Raw genomic sequence first — 24,756 nt, forward strand, 5'->3', positions numbered from 1 at the left:
ACAGAGCACTACATCAACGTGCTGCAAAGCATCCAAGTTTTTATCACATAACCAAACACACACGGCTCTGTGGCCATCTGAAACTCTTCTCCTATTAAAGCATCTATGTTCACACCTAATCCTTCCCTTTCCCCATGCGATGGGCAAGCCCGATCTTCCAAATACCTTTATCTGGCTAAGCAGCAGACCATATACACTACACATACACTACAACGCCTCCAGCAACAGTCTCTAGACAGCATCCCTCCTATTTCCATTTGCCTACAGGTTGATCAGGGAAACGCAAACTGAAGGAAAAACCGGCTGGAGAACAGACACTATGAGTACCCGATGGGCCCGTATGGTTACGTACCAGTCACTTGGGCGTCCCAGGGAGTCCTCACGATGGAAACCAAACAGCATTCCTCTTGTTCCAGCACAGTCACAGCTCCCACTCCAGCCATTGTGTAGCCCAACTACCCCGCAATGAGCTCCTGTAAGGAACCCTTGGAGGAAAACCCAAATCTCACTTGCGTGCACAAGCTGGTAGGAACCTATTAAGCCATTGCTCATAACATAGCAGCCAGCGCACGTTTTCTGTAATGCTACAGCAGGACACTCCACTTCCCCCCGGATCAGAAGGCGGCCCTACAATTTCCCAGTGAAACAGCAGCTTCCCAGGAGCTACAGCCCATCAATTACGTCTGGTTTTACTAGGAAGAAGTTTTATCCAGCAAAGTAACACACCTGAGCCATGCAGCGCTGGGTTTTAAGGCCAGCCTTGAGGTATTTGTAAGAAATGAGGTTAACCACACATCCTACCTCTTCCTTCCCTACCAAAGGACTGCCTGGCCCTCCAGTTTGAAGGGAGGCTGAGGAAAGACAGAAGGCCGAGGAAAGACATTTTAAACACTTAAAACTCACTAAATGGTCAAAAGCTAGATTTAAAAATGTATGTGGACTCTGAATCTTTTGCTCAAGCTCCAGATTTCCATTACGTCTTGGTGCAACACCACATTAAGCTGTGCTGAACACTGGAGCGAGGCACATAATTCATCTTACTTGTCAGCAGCTACGCTTGGACGTAGCCTATCCCCACTAAAAAGAAATGCACTAATTTGCATGTCCTTGGCCACCTGTCTTTCAGGTGATGAAGCATTAAACAGGATTAAATTACTTCACTTTTACCCCACAGGAACATCGTGATTACAACCACGGGGATTCACAGAGGAAATCCATTCTCCACACAGTTTTCCATGAAAATAACTCAAAGTATTTAAGTTTTCTGTAACATGGAGGTGTTCTGCATAAACTTTACTCTTGGGTACCAAATAGGGATTAGAGAGCTCTGTCAGTGCCCAGTTGTAAGACCTGGAAAAGCCTCTGTAGTTGTGTTTTTGGAAAATAAGTGTATGCATCACAACCTAACGACTTCTTTCCTTCTCTTAAAAAGGATGTCTAATAACAACACTTCCCCCTTTGCCCTCCCCAGCCTCGAGATCACATCTGTGTGAGAGCTTTTAGGAAGAGCGGAGGAGGAAGGAGGCTCCTGGCCAGCTAATGATGGAGAGGGAAGAGCACAAGGTTAAAGTCAATGAGATCCTCACCTGCAGCAGCCTCCAGTGTGCCAGACCTTTCTTGTACAGCTACTGCAGGAAGCCTGGACAGTATTAACCAAAATTTCCTCCTGAAGAACCCAGGTGTTTAACTGCACATCAGCTGTCCCACAGCCAAAGGCTAAAATTGTCGGGAGTCCATTCCCGTCAACAATCACAAAAGAAAACTGAGGGAGGGCAAGCAGCTGGGGTTCGGGTACTGCACGGCACTGCCATGTCTGTGCAAGTCTTCGCCAGTCTTTTGGATGACTTCATTACTCAGAAGAGAAATCTGGCCCCATCTGTTCCCATTAGAGCAGAAAATGGCTTGGCGTGTCCCCTCTACGGCCCTTTATTGCAAAGCACATCTGTTTTTCCTCTGCTCTGCCTTCCCACAGCCCCAGCACAGTAACAGCCCCTGCAAGGCTAGCAATAAAACACACCTACATTTCAAAAGAAGAAAAACCCTTTCCAGCTGGCAACTGTATCCTCACCATTTAGTCCACGCGGAGTTCTAGGAAAGCACGTAAAGCCCCAGCGTTGGAAATAGCAGAGCTATTTCCAAGGTGCTGCTGCAAAAACCCCTCTCCCACGCAACTCTTGTGGCTGCTGCAGGATCCTGCTCAACCTGACACAGGCGGCGGTCTGTGGGCAGACGCAGAGCCCTGACGAGCCCTACACCACTCCCAGCACTCTTTCTGGGTCATCCTTTGCTTCTGGAGGATGACTCCGTGTCACCAGGTCACGGCTTGCCTCTGCTCCACGACTCCATTGCCTCCAGCATGCATCTCTGGGCACCTTCAGACGAAGCACCGTGGCCTGGTTGCTGCTCCAGCTGGGAGGAGCCCATTCCCCATCACTGCATACATGCAGAGGAGGAGACTGGAGGTGACAATAAATAAAATAAAACCATCACAGCAGGCCTGGCGTTACCTCATCGGTTCTCTTCTATTTTTCATCAGCTGATGACAGTGGAATCAATGCTGAGCAACCCCAGTTTACACGGAAGAGATCGCTACAAAAGAAAACAACGCTAACCAATTCCAAAAACCTGGAGACATCTGAAGAGGTTGCAAAAAGATCTGGAAAAGGACACGTCCCTGCAGTACAATGGATAACACACAGGCAAACATCACACCAAAAAGCATCAGCTTTGCTGGTCGCAATCTGTTACAGGCTGGGCGCCCACAGCACTCTCACGCTGGCTCTCTAACTTTTGGGAAGCCCTAAATAACACATAATCCCTAAATACAGCATGAAATGAAGCTGCACATTTCATATCCACGTACAGCTCCGTGCCCAACATCATCTGGCTGCACGTTTGTCAGACAGACTTGTTTGAACAAAGCCGGGATTCCCGTGCTTCGGCTGCCTCAGGTTGCAGAGTAGGCTTTGTACCTGACTGAGGTCCGTCCACAGGCAGGATTTATCAAAGGTTATACTAATGGTAAGGGAGAAAAACGAACAGCAGTGTGGAGAAAGAGAATTCGTGGTCAAGAATTATTAAAATTGCACCAAAACTAGCCAGCTCACGAGGAAAGCACATTTCCAATCCTGCCTCATATTTTGGGAGCCCCTCTAACATAGCTTTTACAAAGGCTGCTGGAAGTGCTAACAGGAATCCCCACAACCCTGTTTCTCCCCTAATTTATATCATCAGCAGCTACCTCCCTGCCACCCGCCTGCACCAGGAGGCACCACGAGCCTGGAAAAACACACACAGCACATCCCTGAGCCCATGCCACACAGACCTCACCTGCTGATGAAGGTTTGTTCATTGTCCATAAATCCATGAAGCAACAGAGCTACAGAGGGGACAGCAGGGTGTATCCCTCCTGCCTATCCTATCCCAGCCATAGCCTTAAGGCCAACACGTGTGTAAGAGCAGCAGTGAGCACGGATCTAATCCTGATTATCATTAAAAAAATTACTGAGAAAGCAACTTCTACATTTAACACATACTTTCAGGGGGCAGGAAAACAAAACAAACAGGCAATGCCTTCCAGGATCTAACATCCCGCCCAACATTAGCAAGATGTAGAGATAGGAGCAGCTCTCCATCCCAAAGGATAATTTGCTCTGGTGTATTTGTAATGAGCGCGTAACCACAAGTATTTGCCACCAGCTTCCTCTGGATGTTTATCTGAAGAGGAGTTTGGCATTGAAATGAAAGCAGTGAATATGTGAGGTTAGCTCAATTAGCTGTACAACAGGTATTTAAAAAGGTTGTGTTCCCGAGCAGAGCTGCCAAGCTGATGTATGCATTGAGCATTAACATCTCACCAAATCAGTCCTTTGCATATGCAGCCACAGGTCAGGTTCACAGAAGTTCAGCCTCAAAGGAAACAAACTCTGGGAGATCCTCGAGGAAACAGTGAGCCAACTCCACAGCCACCAGATCTGCTTCCTATTAAAGATTTTCCCTCTGAAGCCATTGGTAAGCAAACTGTGTTTATCACAAAAAAATAAATAAATCCCAAGCTTCAACTCTGGACAGGACTGGCACAGCTGGAAGACAGAAACCCACCCAAGAGGACTGTGTGTCAAACCTCCCACTGTGCTCAGCGTGATCCAAATTAAGCAAAAACAGAGGGAAAAGCAAACATTCCTTGCCTACGCTGATCGCGCTGTCCCCTGCCCAGCTGTATCACGTTGGGTGTGCTGGCCTGGAACATCTCAGTGATGAAAAGCAGCAGGAGAACTGTATGTGGGTCTTAAAAGAAAGAAACTGTAGCTTGTACGCTATACATTATCCATTTACAATATGACTGCTACCCCACGTGCTAAAGCCAGTCTCAGAATGAACCGATCACATTTGGAACTTCAAAACCCAAATCTACCCTCAGCACAGCACCTTGCAGCTTGGTGTCATCGGGAGCACTTATTTCCTCTAGTGCTTTGGGATTTGCATCTACTGCAAAGATCTGCCACAAAAGACACAACAGCATCTTTTTTTTGCTTCTAGGGAAGAATCGTCCAAAAGAAGTTTGCTGAGCAGAATTTTGTCCAGATGCTTGACCTGCTACAGAACACCAGCTAAGGCAGTTGCTAATCATGACACGTGCTAACCTTTGAGAAATAACACTCTTGATTTCCAGAAGGTAGATTTAAGTCCACCAGACACTCAAGAATATTTCTTGCTGTCTAGGCCAGGAACACACAGAAGCCACCAAGGTGAGACAGGCTGTAACTTCAGAGACACAGTGATGGAAATTCCATCTCTAAAGCTGGAACTGGCTAGAGAAAAAGGATAAATTGCAGGTTTGCATTCGAGATCTTACTGTTACAACAGCAAAGGCTGCTGTACAGCAGTACTCGGGAATATATGCAGGAAACACCGGAGTTAATCCTCACGGTATTCAAAGGGCCTACAAGTCTGCCAGCTGAATACACATCAAAACACCAAGAACGGGCATTCTTCCTCCAGCACCAGTCCTCCTGCTCTTGCCCTTTATAGACCCCAGCAGAAGTGTGGCAGCTACAAAAACTCCCTCCTTACCACATTGCTCAGCCCTCAGGATACTGCCTATCTTAAAAAGAGGAAAAGAACACGAAATTCCACTGTGCCCAAGTGGCACACACTGACAAGCGTGCGCCTTTATGCTACCAAGGGTCTGATCACATGCAACCATACCCAAACTAAAGCCATGGGAAGTAGGAGTCCAAGCAGTTATATCTTCCACGTCATTATTTTCCACTGAAAAACGTGAACATTTGGTTTGTTTTAAATAATTCATCAGGGTAAATATTAGGAAGGTCAGCGATGTGGCTGTCAAGACCCACTGTGCTGCACCTTGGGACATTTTTCTGCCCGATACTCACGCTTCATAGGGAACCCCGATGACTTCCTTGCATTTGGTTACTTGTACTGGAAATAACGTGGGTTTCTGCGGTCCTCAAGACTATCAGACCAAAGCTTTGGCATGCTGAAAGGACACTGAACAGTGACCTAGGGTAGTATTACAACCCAGAGAAGGAAAATTATGACAAGTTTGCAAAAGTCTGAGTATAAAAATAAGAGGGGCATTCAAGAGGACGCATTTAAATGAAAGCTTGTGCTTGGTCTGACATATTTTCTAGCTGGTTCCTCAGACAGGAAAGCACGCCTTCAACGTGCAGCAAGCAGTTTCTAAATGAAAGCAATTACTCAACTGCACGCTGGTTTCTGCGGTGGCAGCAAGGCAGCACAGCAACCACTCCACGGCCCAGCTCTGACCGCCGCGCTCACCAGCTCCTGAGTCGCAGCCATTCACCGGCTCCTCTTCGCCTTCACGCTGCCAGGAAGTTCTACACACAGCCGTATTCACAGTGAAACGTGATTAAAAAAAATGAGTAAGTGCTGAATTAGTAGCTGCGTTCATCAGCCAACGGCTGATTTCGGTGGGTCTTGAAATAGCACAGGATGCTGAGTGGAGATGCTCTCCTGCTGGACCTGGAGCACAGCGCCCAGCCTCAGGCTCTCCACCACAAAACAGACATGGACTTCAGTAATTATGTCTTGGAGACTACAAAAAAAACACTTGAAATGCACAGAATATACATGGCTCGATATACATGAATCAGGTTCCTAAGAGTTAAACAAGATACCTGCACGAAAAAAAGAGACTTCTATGACATCTTTTAATGATGCCCACGTTTTATTAGACTTGGAAGTGTCTGCATAGAATTAAACTCATTCAGAAAACAGAGGCGTATGATGAAACACACAGACTGGTTCCTGTACCAACCTCGTTCAGAAATGCTCTGATCATTCCTCTCATCAGCAGATAATAAAATCATAGGAAATCACATCTAATTCACAGCTTATTCTACATTACCACTCAGAAATTCATCAGCCACTGCTAACCTTAAATAAAAACAGATTAACGGTACTTTCTGAATAAATCCTGCCTAGTTCCTCCCAAATTACTTGTCAGCCCTCCCAAAAAGCAGCAGGATATACGCGGCACAGTCAGAAACCTCTTGGATTTCCTAATACACTGCACAGCTTTCCAAGTTACTGTCAAAGCACATTAATAGCTCGCACCTTTGATGAAGCTTTAAGAGTGGCCAACAGAGAACAGAGATGTTTTGTGTTTTGTTTTGTTTTTGTCTATGTTAAATAAAAAGCTTTAGAAGTTCATTGCCATTAACACACAGACTTGAAATCAATGATGGTGTTAAACACCTCTTAACATACCTCGAAGAAGGGAAACCTTTACCGCCCTTGACTTTCAGGTTTTTACTTTCATGCTGGTAGACAAAAAAGCTCAGAAACGATAAAATACTGAGAAGATGAACAAAGATACCCATAAAGAACAAAAAAACATGGCGGGGGTGGAAGCGAAGTAAAGCACCTCATTAGTCAGGCAAGTTTAATTAAAGTCTGGAAAGAACAGCACTGCCATATTCTGACATTAAACTCCTTAAATACATATTTGAAGTAACAGTGTATGGCCCAAGAATTCAGGCAGCTGAAGGCAATCGAAGTGGTGTTAAAGAAAGGAGATGAGAGCAGAAGCAGAGCTGCGAACGAGGGCCAGCAGCTGATGCGCTGCAGAGCAAGGCTGCCACTTTGGCAATCTCCAGGGGTTAAACAAGGTCTAACTGGAGCTCCTAGGTCAGCAAGCAGCTCAGGAGCTCCAAGCACAAGTGCAACCACACACCGTGCTGCACTGCAACGCAGTGCTGCTCCCCTCCAGCTGCGGGTTACCTGCCCCACCTGGTGCCACATGTCCTGTTGTGTGCACCCACGGTACAGCAGAGGGGTCTCGAAGCGGAGAGCACCCCGGAGAAGGTCCATCAGCTGGAGGCTGCTGAGCCTGGGGAGGCTGCTGCAGGATCCTAGAGGTCTCCTGTCACCTACATGGGAACTGGAGGCGAAACGGAGCCTGACACTTCTGGGGCTGCACAGCAAAGGGCCAGGACAAACTGTTCATGCAGATTTTTTGTTGTCAGAGAATGACAAAAATCATCCTGGGAGCTGCGCAGTGCTAGAAGAGGGTGCCCAAGGAGACAGCTGACTTTCCATCCTTGGAGATCTCCAGAGCACACCGGGACAAGGCCATGAGCCACCTGATGCAGCTGGGTACGCGGGATGCTCTGAGTACACCAAAGCTGCCAGCCCGCAGAGGTCACCTCCTATTCCAGTTTCCCAATCATTGCCAACACCTGCTCAGGCTTACCACCAATTCACACTGATAGGGAAAACCTGCAGCATTTCGCATTCTCCCAGCTTGAGCACTGACAAAATCCTGATAACTAATTGAAATTATCTCAACATCTCACAAAAGCATCAAGGTCTCCCTTCTCAGTTCCTAATGCAAAAACCCCAATGAGTTTGTTCCCAGGCTCGTGCACACTGTGAGCAAAACCACCAGCCTATGAACACCACTTCTTCCACAACAGGTGTGATTAATCATTTACTTTATCAGAAAATTAACTGCATCTGAAGATCCTTGTTGGATGCACAGATGTCTGCAATAACTTTTAAAAGCCACAATCCCACCCCACTGATACTCAGATTTCTCCCAGTGCCTTTTCAATTTTTAATAGCCTGCCTGTACATTTTACTTCAGTCTTCATTCCCTGTAACATTCCAATGGTCTCACAGCTACCAACATATCCCCTAATGTCATTCAAACCCTGCACTCCCTGCTCACCAGCCACAACTTCCACACCCTCAGCAGAAAAAGAAGAGGGCAAACCCCATTTCATGAGCCCCTTTTGAAGAGGGGCCCCCTCGTTCTCAAGTTAAAGCACCTGCAAAGTAAGAGCACCTTGAACTGCTGAGTTTAAGGCAACCTCATGGAGAAACTGCACTTTGGATTTCTACTGGTACTTGCAGAAGAAATATTTCTCCGGACTCCTGCTTATGCCTGGATGGTGTTTACTTGCTTAAAAAAAAGCACAATCTTGTTTCCTTAGGGAAAAAAAAAGGAAAAAAAATGACACGTACAGATTCAGGCTATTTAGTTGAGTCACAAGAAGGAAAACAATTTAAGTTTTGAACAAAGATTTACTGGGAACAGTTGCTAGCAGCATTTGTTTCGGCTTCCATCTCTAGGAAAATTCAGATAACCAGGCCCACACAGCGCTGTGGGAAGAGCGGACTGCAGAACTTCTTACATCGACCTATTTGTTAGCCTGAAAACCAAAAATAAAACCGTAAACAAGCGGAAGGGATTCATAACTTTAGATCAGGCACCGTGGGCTTTGGAACGAGAACACTAACCAACACGTGTTTACCTGTTTATCAATGGAGCACTATTTCTGGAAGAGCTGTAGATATTATACACAAGGAACAGGAGCCACATATTCACCCAGTTGTTCAACAGGAATTAAAAAAGCACCCATCACATCCATAAGCCTCAGAGCAGAGTGGCAAGCCCCAGTAGAAAAGAAAACCACAAAGCTTTGTTGGCCTTACATGTTATGTACACCTGATAATCGTTTGAACTCCTCATCCTTGCACTAGGAAGTGTCACTCCCAAGATAAATTACCAGGAAGAGCAGCAGCTTTTGCTCAAACCTTCCCCTGGAAGCAGCTACCCCGTGGACACTCAGCACAGAGCTAGCAGTCAGCTTTCCCTCATTAAAAGCTGGATGTGCTTCTCTGTACTTGCCCTAAGGAGGTAGGATGCACCGTCAGATATTTTTTTTAGTATATACTAAACACACACCACACCCATCACACAATCCAACTAGCAGATAAATATTTGTGCAGCCTTATCTTTATTTACATTATCCAACCACTTGCATGCTTGAAAAAGCCAATCGTTGTCCTTTGCCCTACCAATACAAGGCTTATTCTGCCCAAAGTACACACATAACCAGCAAGACATCAAGTGCTGGCTGCAAAGCTCCCAAATGCTCCCTCCTGAATTCGGGATTTTTCATTAAGTTATTACCAAAGCACAAACAAGTACCAAAGGCACTGAAGACATCAATTTTATTATTTTCACATTTCCTATGTACTCTTGGAGGTTTGGAGAAAGGCTGAAAGGGAAAAGGAAGCTAGCAAAGAAAAAAAATATATATATTTTTCCCCACAGGCAAGTGCCCTGGTGATGGGCAGTACATTCTTGCTCCACAAATAATTTGTTCCTTCCCCCACCTGCCGGGCATTCATAACACCCAAGCACCAGCCCAAGCAATATCAGAGGACTTCAAATGCCAGCTAATTACAACACAACACATTAAACAGCTTGGAAGGGCGCTTGCAGCAGGAGCCCAGGACTCCCTAGGCAGAAATAACACGCGGTACTCAGCGCTCGCTCCGAGGATGAGGATGGGGAGAGCCAGGGCAGAGCCCAGCGAGGGCTGTTCATCCTTGCAGCCCAGCTGCTCTGCTCAGCCGCTCCTCATGCACACAGCCAGCCCCTCCGAAGGGGGAGAGGAGCCCTTTGGGCAGGTGGGGCTCATCCCTCCAAATCAGCTGTTTTCCAGCCAGCTGCTCAAAGCTGCTGGGTGGAAAATTCAATCCCCGATGAGGAGAGAAGGAAAGACAAGGCACAACGGGAGGGACTGCGCTGAATTCCCCTTGGTATTCCTATATTTAAAAAAAAAATCCTTAATACATTAGAAAAGTTTTTAATTGGTTTAATCTCTAACCTAAAAGTTTGAGAACCATTGCCATAAGCCACTAGACTTAAAGAAAAAGGTTTATCAGACATTACACGGAGAAAACACCCGGTTAAATAACATGATGGTAGAAGAGATGTGCAGTTCTGGATGCACCACGAACTCACTTCCCCAGCCGGGATGCACTTCTGCCCTTCAAGCTCCTTGCACATTTTGGAAGCACACCCCAGCAGCACGCTGTCTGCAGCAGCAACCCTCCTGCTGGAAATGCTCCGCATACAAATGGAGCTGCAAGCCCAGCGCTACCCCAGCCGCGTGTGTGCACGCCACAGAAATACTTCCCAAAGCACAAGGATGTTAATATTGTACTCCAACATGATCTCTTTTCATTGCTGTGTTGCAGGGGTAGACATGTCGTCGGTTCAAGGGAAAATCAGCTTCTGACAGTCTCAGTTTGCGTATTCCGTACTATACATCTTGATCTAATAAGTCCGATGCTAACTAGATTTGTTTCATTTAAACGGTATTAAATAAAGATCTATTCGTGCTTATCCCTGGCAGGCCACAAGAGCTGCATACCAAGAAACCCCAAGCAAGGCAGCCTGGTGTCGATGCATGCGCTTAGTGCAGCAGGAGCAGAAACCTCAGGCAGGCAGCCTTATCTCCAATAAACCTCCTTCTTTCCACCTTGGACCTGCAACATGAACTGCTCCTCGATCCCAAAGGCAGCTTTAAAATCAGAACAAGCAGCCAGTTTAGCATCACGGGTCAAGCATCCTTTAAGAGGTCCGAGAAGCATCCCATTATTCCAGCAATGACTCAGAGGTGGCCATTCAAGGGGCAGAGATTTTTCGAAACCAAATATTTACTTTGGAGTACCTGGGAGGATCCCTGCCACAGCTGCAACGTGCTCTGAGCAGCTCCTGTGCATGCAGACAAGGCACCTGCAGCTCCTGTGCACTAACCCATGCTTGCTCAGCCTGCAAAACATCCTGTTTTATCACTCCACGCATTTTTCCTGTCACAGGCATGTGCAGATAGTGGTTTCTCTTACAAGCGGGTTCCCTTTGCACGCCAACAGCAGCGTGGTGGCTCTCCTTTTGGTTGATCGAGAGGAGATGCCCTCATACCTCTGCTTCTAAAAGGCTCAGAGCAGAGCCGTCCTCCCACCCAAATGTTAACTCCTCCACAGAAAACAGACCCAAAGCAGAGGGTGCTGTAGCTGACCACAACATTGGAGAGGTTGTCTGCAGTCCGGTGTTTCCAACTCCATGATGGATACCTTGTCAAACAGCTCCTTGCCAAAAAAAAAAATGCTTTCAAAGAAACCACGAGAGGTCAAAAAAAGTCCTGGTGGCCCTAAAGCCCACAAGTGAGGTGTCATTCTTTGTTTGCTTGAGTGTGGAATCAGAAAAACACGAAGAAATCCGCACCTCAACTTCCCACTTTACAGTGGGAAATGATGGGGCATTTGGTTTCATCTGAATTTACAAATTTACAAGGAAGCCAGGAACACTTGATGCTGAACCTCTGTGCAATCCACTGTGAGTGATTTGCTAAACGGACACACACCATCGGTATTGCGGGAGCCTGCTGGATTACTGCTTTACTGACACTAAATCCATGTCATTTTTCTGAACTAGGATAATCTTAGCATAAGCACAGAATGACAAGAGGTATGGAAGCGCTTATCATCAACTTGGTATCCTAAAAATTGGTTTTAATGTATTTGGACAGAAAACTGCCCTCAGAAGTTATAGGCTCCTACTTCCCCCCCCAGCACTGCACTAAGAATTACAGCGCACATTTATTTCCTAAAATTATCAAAGCCCTAAACAATACGAGTCGATCAACAATGCTGTAAAACAGTTTGGTTGGTTGTGTTTTTTTTTTAACTTGTTTGTTTTAAAACAGCTCTTTGACAATTATTAATCAAAAATCAATTTGCAGAAACACTGATAACGGCAGCTATCTACAATGATCTTCACGTGCTGGTTACGCAGACATTGTGAACCACCACACGGACTGCTGGGGTTTCTCTGCCTTTCAGAAGCTAGAAGAAGAACTGTAAGTAGAAAACAGAAGAAAAGGGACAGGGAAAGGTGCAAGCAAGACATTTATCACTGCTGGCTCTGGAGCTTCAAGTCAGCACATTATATACAATTAGTCTTGCCAGCTACTGGTACTTAGCTTTTTCAGCAAGGCAGGTATTAGTCACAGCCGGCAGCTCCACAGATAGTCCTGGCAGCTCAGAAACCTCAGAACAAGTGGGAGAAAGGCAGAAGGACTGGTGCACAAGGTGAGATGTGCCTCGTTTGGCACGCACACGTTTAATAATGGCAGCCCCGAGGGTACCTGCAGCATCTCAGGGCTGGAAGGAGCTCCAAGAAACGGTGCTCAGTCAACCTCGTAGGCTGCAAGAGCATTGAGGAGCCTGTTTGGGAGGCAACTCTTAGTAGCAAAGTGTCACATTGCTCTGTCACATGTTTTTAGTTAGCTTTGCAATCCTAAATTATACCAAAGATGACTTAAAGTTGTTCCATACGTTAAATATTTATATTCATTCCTGCTGGAGCTAACAAAAAAGCGCACTGATTGCCCTGCCCCTCTTACCAGAAGTCACCATGAAGGCATGCCTCTCTCCTCTCCATGACACAATGGTTAACGTACTCAATCCTAATTGCTGTGTACAGAAAAGATAATTAATGGCTGATTGGACCTGTGGGTGGAAAAGCAGCAAGTGTCCAGCCCGAGTCCGGTTATTTTTCTCCTATCACATCATTTATCTGCAAAAGCCACATCACAATTAAACCTGAAACCAGCAATTGTAACGGCTGGAAGCTGAGGCATTTTATGTTGAGTTAGGTGCAAGGTTGTGCTCCTTCACGATTTATGTATTTATTTATTTTTTTTAAGTGCAACTTACAGCCCTGCAATGACTTGGTAGCCTCATTCTTACTGGAAGGAAGAGAAAAGCCTCCATCACTAGGCAATAGCCTCACTGCAGAAAAAGTGTTTCTCGTTATGAGTACGCTAGTAAACAGGGGGAAAAAAAATGATACTGCAGCAGCAGCACCAAAAAGACCAAGTCCCGGGTAACAACAGCATCTTTGCACAAAAGTTACAGAGTACAAGTCAAGAATATAACAGAAATTGCTGAAGCGCACTGACGTGCCATCAAAGTCTTGAACTATTATTATTATAATAGTTCTCAAAGTGGAATATGAACAGATGACAACAGTTCAACTGCATCCCATTCATCTTCTCTTCCATTATTACTGTTTTTTCTCTCTCTGGAGCTCTCCTTGCCCTGCAGCTTGGGACTTGGTGAGATTGATTTATACAGACCAGCAAGTTTTCAAGTTGACTTTCAGTGGTGCTCTACTCAGACTTCATTAACGGACTCGAAGAGGATGAAGGTATTACGCTTAAAATGTCCTTTCAGCATGCGTAATAGCTTTCAGTTCTGCAATCAATTATGTAGATATTTTTCACAGCAAGAAGTTGGAAGGTATCTACCTTCAGGTAATACATAACAAATAGAAATTTCTCTCGCAAGGAGCCATGCAGATTTCCAGCACTTATCTTGTGTCTACGCACCAGCAGTTCATGCATCTCAAGCAGCCTACAGGAGAAGTTGTAGGGCTCAGCAAAATACCACTGCAGTAGGAGAGAAGACACCGTAACAGCAGCAAGAAAATACAGCTTTTCCTCTAATTGGGAGAGTGCTGTTTCTGCAGACAACAGACAAGCTACACGCAGATTTGTTCATTCTTACAAGCTCCTGGCTGGAGAGCTTGGAGAGATTGCTAATGAGGAGGGGAAAGGCGCACACAACCCAGCGACTGGCGTGGCTGGCAGCTATATCAAGGTGCAAAGGTAAATCAGAGCTAAAGCTGTAAACACAGCCCATAAAACACAACTTTTAACCACTTTGGATTAAATAAGTCTCGTGTGGCATCAGAGCCGATCACTAGCGAGTAAATCTAACCATCTCCAAATGAAATGTTTCAGAGAATGCTTTTTTAAAGCAAATTATGGCCAAAGTAACTCATTTAATGTGTTTTCAACTACTTCACACTTACAAATGGAGGAAAACAGGGAAATACTTTTGAGAACTTAAGTACCATAAAATAAAAAAAAAACAATCAGGGTGATTTTTTTTGGTGTGCGTTCAGTGGAAGCGAGATAAGGACTTGCTTCATTTTTAAGCAAAGATAATTCAGTAATGACTGCTATAAGTACCAATAAGCACCTCATATTGTACAGCCTCTGTGGACTTCACGGCACCTGCAAGCCGTGTGCTTCCACGTCCCCAGGATTGCATGAAAACTCGTAAATATTCCTGAGTCAGAGCCCTCCTTGAAGCATCGTCGGCTCGAACGTGCAGCTCTAAAAATCACATCCCGAAGGAGGCAAGCAGAGCTCCGCTGCCCTCACGCCGTGCACTATCTAGTTTAGACACACAGCAGACACGGAGAGGCACCTATCAATTGTCACACAGCAATGCAGACTCACTCCATCCAGCAGAGAAATGCACACAAATTATGTAAATACTGCCTCGAGAAGGACCACGGCGCTTCGACACTAATTCCAAGAACAAACAGCCCTCTGCGGTGCACTCTGTTATATAAAATGTCAGTGTAATCACAGCCATTCTGCTTTGCGTGTTGCCAAATCTCCCAAATGAAAGTATAAACGTGGATAAAAGCGTTTAGGATGAGTCAATTACACACCTACCTCTCTTCAAAGGAGAAACTGAATTAATTACATCTGACTGACCACAGCAATGAAGTATTTGTTTTATATCCTGAAAGCAAAACTGACATACGCTTAGGTGTTCTTGTCTATTTCTCTTCTCCACCCATACTGGAATGATTTAGGAGACACCAGCTCCAAACCTCAAGGAGTAAGACTGTATGAACCTGATGGTTTTTAAGCCCAAGACCCAAAAAAGGGGCAGGATCTCTCATCTGTGTCACCAGGAGTGGTTTTTACTTTCATGCTTGCCCAAGAAGTAGGTCATGAAAGCAGCGGCTCCACCAACCTCACTGCTCTACATCCAAAGCCCTCAGTGTGTCCTCAACGTGCTTGGGACAGAAGAGAGGAGGATGTCCCGCAAGAGACAGGGATATCGCTGGCTGCAAACAGAGAAAGAAAATCATACTGCTCTAATTATAAGCAGACATTCAGCACAAGAACAGGAGCTGCTATACAGAGAAAGACTGAATTGTGTGCAAGAACAGTCAACAGAAACAGAGAACCCTTGGAGAAAGATTTTTAGAAAACCACACATCTGTTCAAAATGCTACTTACAAAACAATTTATTTCACGAGTGCCTGCATGGTATTAATGCTTTTCTCACAGTCCTTTCCTACAGCAGCCTTGCCAGCTCAGCAGACCATACCTGCGCAGCCTCACATCCTGCCCTACTCAATCGAGCTCCATAATGCAGAGGAGTACTTTGTGGAACTGTTTGTTTAAAATTACTCTCCTGAGCACTAAACGCCAAGAGGAAATATGGAAATGGTCACTCCTACACATCAGGGTGACTAGCTGATTCACAATTGTGATATCTTTTTAATAAATAACGTGTGCAAATCTGAGTCATGGTCTTTATCTTCGGATAAAATTATTCTGAAGATGAAATTAATCTTGGACTCCATAATTCTACTCAGCTTTGTGGTCAGAAACATCTCTGGCTTTCTGGCTTCCAACCAAAGCTCTGCTATGGACCCTCAGTTTCTCGTTTCTTGGCAGCCGGACTCGCATCACCCCATCCAGCAATTAGGAATGGACGTTTCTACCCATGCAAGTTTCCTTCAACCCCACTTTTCCAGGTGCTTTTCCCAGGCAGTTCATAAAGCACAAGAACAGCTCATTTTGAACTTGCAACAGGAAGGAAAAAATCTTGAATATATTCCTTTGATTCAGAGGGGAGTATTTAGAACTGGAATTATTATTAGCAATACATGTTGCTCGTAACACAACTCCCTGCCTAAGAGAGAGACCAGAGCAGGTTCTCTTGAATCACTTCTACCCAAGTCCAGATGAATAATCCCCTTCTCCTCTTCGCCCAGCCTTGGAAGAAACAACAGCACGCTGTATTAGGGTAATTACCACATCTACCAAATATTTGGACGACGGAATTTCTGTTACTGCTGCCTTCGAAACAAGTCCCTGGATAGGGGGAATAGCCTGGCAGCAGGCAGCAGCCTCCCTCGGGAGCCTTTTGCGCAGCAGATGCTGTTATGCATCACAGGCACGCCGTGCTCCATCATCCGGAGAAACGCTCGGCGGCTCCTCCTTCCCCCTCCGCAGGAAGCCAAGAGGATTTCCCAAGTAACGTGATGAATTAAAGCATTTTCATTCCAAAAAAGGAAACGCATTTTTCCCCCAGGAAATCTCTGCACTTTTCCCAGCTCGCCGTTATTTGAGGGACAAGCACTTTCTCCACTGCCCTTCACTCTCACTGCTCCGGCACAGAGGAACCTCTGCAACATGTCAGATGGGTCCCCGATTAATTTAAGTGACTTTAAGAAGGCTGCTGCTACCTTACATATTGCTTCTACCCACATTTTTTCTAGAAAACATAGATGGGAGAAGGTACGCAAACAGTTCCCAGTGGTAAGCATTGCATGCATAATGCCAACAGGGCCATCGTACATAATTAAGTCCCATACGGAAAAAACAAAAACATCCAGAGCTCAGCTCATGTTCCCTAATGCACAATTTGAGATATTCCTGTGTCACTCCTGTGCTGTCTTGAACAGCCTGTTTTCTCTAAAAAAAGTAAAAATCTTCATTTGTCACAAAATTCTTACTTTTGGAGGTACATTGCCTAGCAGAAAACTGTCATTTAATTCCAAATGTCCAAGAAAGATGACAAGTTATGAGAAGATAGTTTAAAAAAATGGTTTAAGTGGAGACATCAGCTATTTCCTTTTACAATAACCCATCACAATTCATCTCTTATTGCAGGACATACCTCAGAGCTCACTATTCTGATTAAATTTCTACAAACATCCAAATTCTGTCCAACAAAGACCCATTTGCTCTTCACTCTACAGGCATCACTTGCAAGAGGAACACAACATCATTAGGAGGCATTTTTGGCAAAAAGAAAATTAGGGTTTAAGACAATTATGTACAGTAATTTCCTGAGTCTTGAAATGCTTGCAGTGCCATGATGAGAAGAAACTGGAAGGAAATCCTGGAGAAATGAGCCTGGGAAAGCAGACCTGCAACAGAACAGCTACAACCATTGCTTCTCAAGAGGTTACTTGGGTGCGAACATGGGGCAGATTCTGACCAAAGTGTTCAGCAAGTTGCTGTTTGGGCCGTTTCTAAACACACACAAGTCTCAAGTGTGGAAACGAAACATTCCTGTTACTAAATTTAGGGAACGCATTTCCCCTTAGCAACTCCGAGGTACAGTAACAGTTAGCATGAGACCATCCAGATAAACTCACGACGCAGCTGAAGGAAACATGGCATTCTTCGTAACAAAATAAAACAATGAAAGATTCGCCTAGCTCGGTGCTTTTCAAGGTAATATGGTTATGTAGAACAGAGGAAAGATGGAGTAACTTCATCCTCCTTTCCAGCAGCAGGCCTAGAAATTAAAAGAGAGGCTGGAAGGCCTGCTCAGCCCTGAAGGAAAGGATGCTGTTTGCCAGCTGCTGGTGGCGATCACTTCTCTCAAGAGCCTATCGGGGAGTTTCCCTGTCTGAAATTAAATGTAGATTAATCCAATAAATCCAGTTATTTTGGGTTCCTCCCTGCAACCCATGTATAGCAATGAACTGAAGTGAAATCCTGCAGGAAAGGAGCCCTCGCCTACCTCCATACTCAGGTGCCGTGCAGCAAGAAGCACCTGCCTGTGGGGAGCTCAGATGTCCCCACCTCCTGCACGCATACAGAGAGATAAATCCTGCTCCCACCTACGTTTGTAAAGCGTTGGCTTTGCTCTTAGATCTGGAAACCCTTCTTCCTTGCTCCACTTCCGCAACCTCACATGTTTTGGGCCCTGCGCGATGTAAGCTGTGGACACCCTTACCACAGCGCGGCTCCAACCCAAATCTTCTCAGAACAGCCACCCCTTCCACAAGGCACTGCTGAACCACGGCCATCCTCCAGCCCATCCCCCAGAAGTTAGCCAACCAATTCCAGTTTTAATTACTCCAATAAACAGTTCCAGAGCTGTAACAGTTACCTCACTGCGTGGCAATCCCTTCCTCCCGGGGAAGCCAATAAAAGTGATTCACTGCAACGAGCTCGTCCTCCACATTTTTTCGTCTACTTATGCAAGTTGCTCTATGTTTCTTAATTCCTTAAGAGCTGCCAAGAATGCAGAAAGAGATAGCAGCCATGCTTCATATTTTACACGAGACACGAGCAATGTCCCGTAGGCTTGCCCTGCTGGAAAATAATTCCACGTCACATTCAAGTACTGCATATTTTTGTCTTCATTAAGATGACATATCATTTTGAGACCTTAATACCAGGAAGAAAACCCTTTGCCAAAACTTTAATGGAAAAAGAACAAGCCATTTTCTCTTTGTCGTTAACATGAAGTACTCAAGGACAGAACAGTCCTTAAAGCCAGCTCACTGGTTTGCCCTCAGAGAGTACGGAAACAGGATCAACACCACAACAGCAATATCAAAGGTGGTCTCTCACCTAGACAGCACTTATATTTGCTCAATAAACAAGTAATTAACACCAGAAAAAAAAAAAAAAAAGAAGCCACCTTAAACCTAAAAACGTTTCAACGCCTCCATGGACAGCAAGCGCTGACAAAGAGGAAAGTAATTTCGATCCCATGTTTGTCCCCTCTGCGTGCTATTTTATAGAAAGGCAAGCGGCTCGCAGAACGGGCCTGAAATCAAGTCATGGAAGTTCAGTTTCATCCTCAAGACCGCATGCAACCTAATCTCACAGAAAATCTTGAAGATGAGGCTAAAAACAGCCTCAGAAAATGAAAGCCCTGAACTTTTTTTTTTGTTTATATTTCTTTTTCAGGCCTGCCTCTCAGAAGCAGAGCTGTAGCCCTCCTATCTGAGGCTAGCTGAGAAACGCTCCCCATATGGAGAGAAATTTGTCCTGGCATTTTACATTAATGACTGGAGCAACCCAACCATGACCATAACGTCCCTTCCTACCACAGACCCTACATACACAGTCTCAATTATTCCCATACATTGGGCTATAAAAAAGTTATTAACATCACGTCATTGTCACAAAACAATCAAAAAACCTAACCCCTTTTTGAATACCACATCTTTTACATAAGCAGCCCCGGAAGGGTGTTCTCTGAACACGACCAACTAAAGCTTTTTTCCTATTCACTGAATGAACAGGATGCCACGGGCACATCAAAAGCTCTGAAATGCCTTTTTTTCTTTTTTTTTTCTTTTTTTTTTTTTTTCCTCCAGTTCAGCATCCCTTTAAAACCTATTTTGTTCCATAAGAATGAATGAGACTAAGAGAAGGTTTTCGCCACTTTCATACACTAAACAAGTCTCTCCGGTCATGCCCCTTTAACCTTTGGGTTGTGCAAAAAACCCCAAAGCAATCTAATAGAAAAGCTAAAGCAGTACAAGATTTCCAACTTAGCTCCACTGCTGTATAATTAACGACGGGCAGATTCCCTTTCCTCATTTGAGGTTAAAGTGCTGGGAAAGTTCTCTTGTACTTTTGTACCTTTCAAAATAGCATTTGGCCGTAGCCTCTGCTGTAACAGAGAATCTGGTATGAGGCAGCAGACCTCGGTTTGCCTTGCATTTTAATCAATTTAGGCAGCTCAGAAGTGGGCAAGTGGTAATGACAAGTATATGGAATTGTTACCTTTTAGCCACCCTCTGCCAGGGTGAGGAGAGCAGGGAATCAGCAGGACAACAAGTACACGTGTGTGGGAAGGAGGTGAGGAAAGAAGGAGAAAAGGGAGCTGTGGTGGAGAAACCCATTTTACAGTTCAGCCAACACTTGCTGGGGCTCTCTACTTCACCAAAGTGCTGCTGTGTTGGGATATATTCGTGTTTTAGTTCAAGCACATCCCATCTTGACTTCCAAAGTGATGCCAGATGCACCTCTCCTCTTGTCATACAGCACGCATGTCCCTGATGCTATGAAAACGAATGCATCACCCACCCAATGAGAAGGAAAAAATCAGAGACCACAGAAGCCAGTCAACACAAAACTGTTATCAAATCTCTACGTAGGCTTTTATAGTGAAGTCCTGGGGAAGGGTTTAATTTAGTGTTCTGCATCCCAGCATGGCAAACACTTGAGGTCAGGGTGGGCAACGATCCAGCGTCCATAATTGTTTTATGCCCCTCCAATCCATTGGACAGCCAACAGTTCCTCAGCTTTTTAATCTTTCATTTGAAAATTACGATCAGCAGTAGGCGAGATCAGGAAAACACGGGCCCAGTTAATTAACGAAGCCCTCTAGTTTCCCTCCTCAGCAAAAAACGCAGACACCACACCAAAATGTTCTTCCAGCTCTCACTATCCTGGCAGTCAGTCACCACCTCTGCATGCAGAGCCCCCAGCCTCACTCATTAATTAAATTGGTTCCAGGAGAGAGGGAAGCATGGCAATAAACCACGGCCTGTCACAGTGAGGGCACGAGGTGGTTACAGGGCCCACCAGGGACATTATGGTGAGCAACAGCTCCTCTGAAAGGGGATGCTGCAACAGTTTCAGCCACAGCATGGAAAATAGAGCCGAAAATTTTACCTACCAGCACCCATGGGGCCTGCTTCCCGAGACTTCCCACGCCCCAGGACACCTTTCCTTGGGATTTCCTCTGTGGGATTTCCCACAGGAGTGCCCGCACCGTGTAGGTGACCCCAGTCCTCATCTTGTGCAGATTTTGCAACCTGCCTGCTGTCTGCTAGCTCCTGGAAATCCAACTGCTGTTCAGTTCGGTCTCTATAGCCCCCCATGCTCCTTTTAAGGCCTCAGAGAAGTCACTGAGTCATTATTACTGAATAACGCTTACCCGCCCAGAGTCACTGGGATTAACTACCATAGGAACACCACATACAGCTGAGCCCTCGCCTCTCCACAGGTATTTTTCCTCCAGAACTGAAACAACTGATTACACACTAATCCAACACAGCCGAGCCACCTGGTTACATACCCTAAGAAACACAATGAAGATTAGTCCCTTGTTAGAGAAACAAAGCCACACGGATTAAGCGTTCAACATGCAAACACAGAGAATTTTATTTAAGCCCTTTGTCTACCGCCAGGTACCCGGAGAAAGCTTCCTAGCAGGCTTTTTTTTGGCACAAAAAGCTGCCTCCTACCCGCACTGCATCCCAGCCGTGCGGAGCTCGTACCTCCAGCAGCTGGCCCCCAGCACCCGCAGCGCTCGGAGCAAGCTTCTCTCACTTCACAGGGAGGTTTCCTCTCAGGAATATCCCCTTGGATTTTCCTGCCACGCTCCTGAGGGCAGGCAGGAAAGGAGCAGCGAGTTTTAAGCCGCAGAAGCTGGTGCAGGACAGCCGCCTTGTCAGCAGGGTGGACGTGGTCTGAATAGGGTCGTAATATCAGTCACCCTCAGCCCGCAAACCTTCCCCATCCCTCTCAGCTTCTAAAAGGCTCCAGCAAGCCCCAGTACTTCACCTGAGCCCCGTACCTCCCAGCACCACCATCACAAGCTTCACAACCAAGTATTTATCCAGGAGTTCAGACTTCTCTGCCGTTTGATGTTACCACCACCTCGTTCTTTACCCATGACACATTTAGTGAGGGTTTTCCCTTGGTTTGTCCCCTCACAGTGAAGTCATTTGGTGGCAGCTCTTCCAGCACAGAGTATGTTCCTTCTGAAGGGACTCTTCCATAAGGCCATTTACCATCCCCACCTTTTTACTAGAGAGCTCATTTATCTCTGCTAGAAACAAGCCTTTCTGAGAAGTAACTGAGCAGAATTTATTGTACTAAAAGCAACACTGCACAGACATACCCAGTAAAATCACTCTATTAATTATGCCCGTATTATACAAGTTCCTCATACCTATTTTCTAATATAACCTACAGACGCAGGAAGCTTACACGGCCCAGTCCTCTCACAGAGGAGGATCAATTCCTCATCATTCCTACCTGACTGCTGCTAGTCTGACCTGTCTGGTAACGGAGATTAAACAGCTTCCCCAGGAAATAATGCAGTCTTTCACTACTTTAAGCAATGAAAAGATCCGCAGCACCTAATAGAAGCCCTGTTCTTGCATTGCAAGCCCATTATCTCTTCTCTGACCCAACACAGAACTAAATTTTCTCCTCTGCTTTGCAGCAGCCTCCTGCTTTATTATGAAGTGCTCTGGTTGCTGTAATTCCTCCTCGGAGATCGTTTGTTGGACTGTGCAGCTCTCGGGTCTCTACCTTCTCCCAGTGCTCCACGAAAGCATAATTCATCTTCTCCAGGAGGAGATGAGCAGGCACGGTACAGCTGCTGTCAAAAGTCAGGGTTAATGCCCCAGTACCAACCTGCTCGGGGAAGCTTCCAGCTTACCACTACACAGCGGTGACTCCTGGACAAGCTCCCTGCTGAAAAGGGGCAAAAACCCCAAACCCCACCACCGCAACACCACGAACTGACAGCGGCAAAGCTGCCAAAAACCCACGACAAACACCTGGAGCAGTTTGTGATCAGTGAGCCACGGGACAGGAGCAAACCCTCCTCCTTCCCCCAGCACCTGCGGGAGGTGGCTTCGGGAGCACGATTGCTGCGCCCCCATACCCCGCGCTTCGGGCAGAGCCCTTGGGGCTGATGCTGAGCCCAGCAGCACCCCACACAAATCGGGGAGCCTTGGGGCGTTTTCACCGCTTACTTCTCAGCTGTATCGCCTGCACCCTGCGGTGCTGAGCCCCACCGCGGGGCCGGGCGTGCCTCCACACCTCCTCAACCAACCCCAGCGGCCGGGCGCGGAGGGGTCACTCGGCATTTTGGGGGGGTCCCCGCGTCCTTTCGGGGCCGGTACCCCCGGGAGGCTGCCGGGGCGCCACCTGGCGGCCCCGGGGCGGTGCCTGCCAGCGGGGCCAGGGAGCGGCACGGCCGGGGAGGGCTGGGCACGGCCGGGCACGGCTCGGCACGGCCCCCAGCACCGTCCCCGTAGGAGAAGCTGCCGGAGCCCGGAGCCGCCCGGCCGCCGCCCCGCTCAAGTTTCGCGGCGCTAAGAATAACGAGCAGCTGCCGCCGGGCCGGGCCGGGCCGGGCCGGGCAGGGCTGGAGGAAGGCGGCGGAGGAGGAAGAGGAGGAAAAAGGAGGAAGAGGAGGAGGAGGAGGAAGGCCGGGGGGCTCCTGAAGGGCACAGCCCCGCGGCGCCCACCCCCGCCCCACTCACCGTGCGGTGTCGCTGCTGCTGCCGGCGCCGCGCCAGGGCCGGGAAGCAGCAGGAGGAGGAGGAGGAGGAGGAAGAGGAGGAGGCGGCTGCAGGCGCGGCGGGGGAGGCGAGCGCGGCGCGGCGGCAGAGCAGCAGCGGCAGGGACCTGCCCGCCGCCGCCGCCATCGCGCACGGCCGGGCTCGCTGCGGCGGCGGCTGCACGCCCGGCGGGGCGGGGCCGGCGGCGGGGAGGGGCGGGGCGTTGGGGAGGCCGGCGGCCAATCGGGCGCCTCCCCTTCGGCGGCGGCCGCCGCGGGGAGAGAGGGGATTGGGTGGCGCCCGGCGGGGAGCCCCGCCCACTGCCCGCGGGAGGCTGGGCGGGGCCGGGAGGGGGCTGGAGGGCAGGGGGGAGGGCTCGGGGGGCGGGGCCAATTGAATGGGCGTGGCTTTGCAACAACATGGGCGTGGCTATTGTGTGGGTGGGCGTGGTCAGAAGGAGGGGGCGTGGCCTCGGCTCCCCGCGGGGCACCCTTGGGTGCTGCTGCCCTGCTCTGCCCCGCTCAGCACCCAGGCCTGGGGCTGGGTGGGGGCAGGGCACGCATCAGAGCAGCACGTGCGAGGCAAAGCAGCAGCGCCTCTGCCCCGAGCCTCCTCCATTTTGGCAAATATGCTCAGAATTTAACGTAGTTTTGTAAACGCACCCAAAGAACACGCTCAGAGCGGTTCCAAGAGTTCCCTGGGATGCGTTCTCCCTGCCCCGAGGGCCCCACGGGATCCTTCTCCTCCCATCTTTCAGGCTCCAGCATCTTCATTGCCTGTTTAGAGGCCCGTGCCCAGCACCAGTCTTCAGCCCCTGCACCACAGCAGCCACTTGAAGTCTCCCTGGCATCGCTGAAAGCCCTCCTCCAGGTTTGTCCTAGAAACTGCTGCCAGAGTTTCCTTACGAAAAGGGCTCGTTGGGATTTGGCAGCCTCCCGCATTCCTGAAGAGTCATCACTGCCTATTTATGCCTCTGGAAAATGTGTTTTTTAATGGGGGTTCATTAAAGTCTGAGGAGGACCAGCCTAAAGTGCATCTGGAAGCAACTAAAATTATCTTGAAGGCCTAAAATTAACCTCACCCACAGCAAGTCCTCCCTCCGACGGAGACGCCTGAGCACGCGCCGGGCTGAGTTTGCACATGAAGCAGTGTCACTGCCGCGAGCGCTGTGGAGAGTCACGGCTCTCCCCACGGCTGGTTTGCAAACAATTGCAAGTTGCAATTCCACACTCTGCCGGAGAAAGTGC

At 47.5% G+C, this 24,756-nt stretch overlaps 1 protein-coding gene across 1 annotated transcript in view; it reads right to left on the minus strand.

The window, feature by feature from the left end:
• MCU (mitochondrial calcium uniporter) overlaps positions 1-23,701 on the minus strand; it is a 71,984-nt gene extending 48,283 nt beyond the window's left edge. Inside the window, exon 1 of the mRNA XM_082765484.1 lies at positions 23,492-23,701. Coding sequence (XP_082621610.1) covers positions 23,492-23,656 — 165 coding nt within the window. The 5' untranslated portion in view covers positions 23,657-23,701. The remainder of the gene's footprint in view (positions 1-23,491) is intronic.
• Between the last annotated feature and the right edge of the window lie 1,055 nt (positions 23,702-24,756).

This window comes from Aythya marila (genome assembly GCF_965140915.1).
Source record: "Aythya marila genome assembly, chromosome: 7".
Taxonomy (NCBI): domain Eukaryota; kingdom Metazoa; phylum Chordata; class Aves; order Anseriformes; family Anatidae; genus Aythya; species Aythya marila.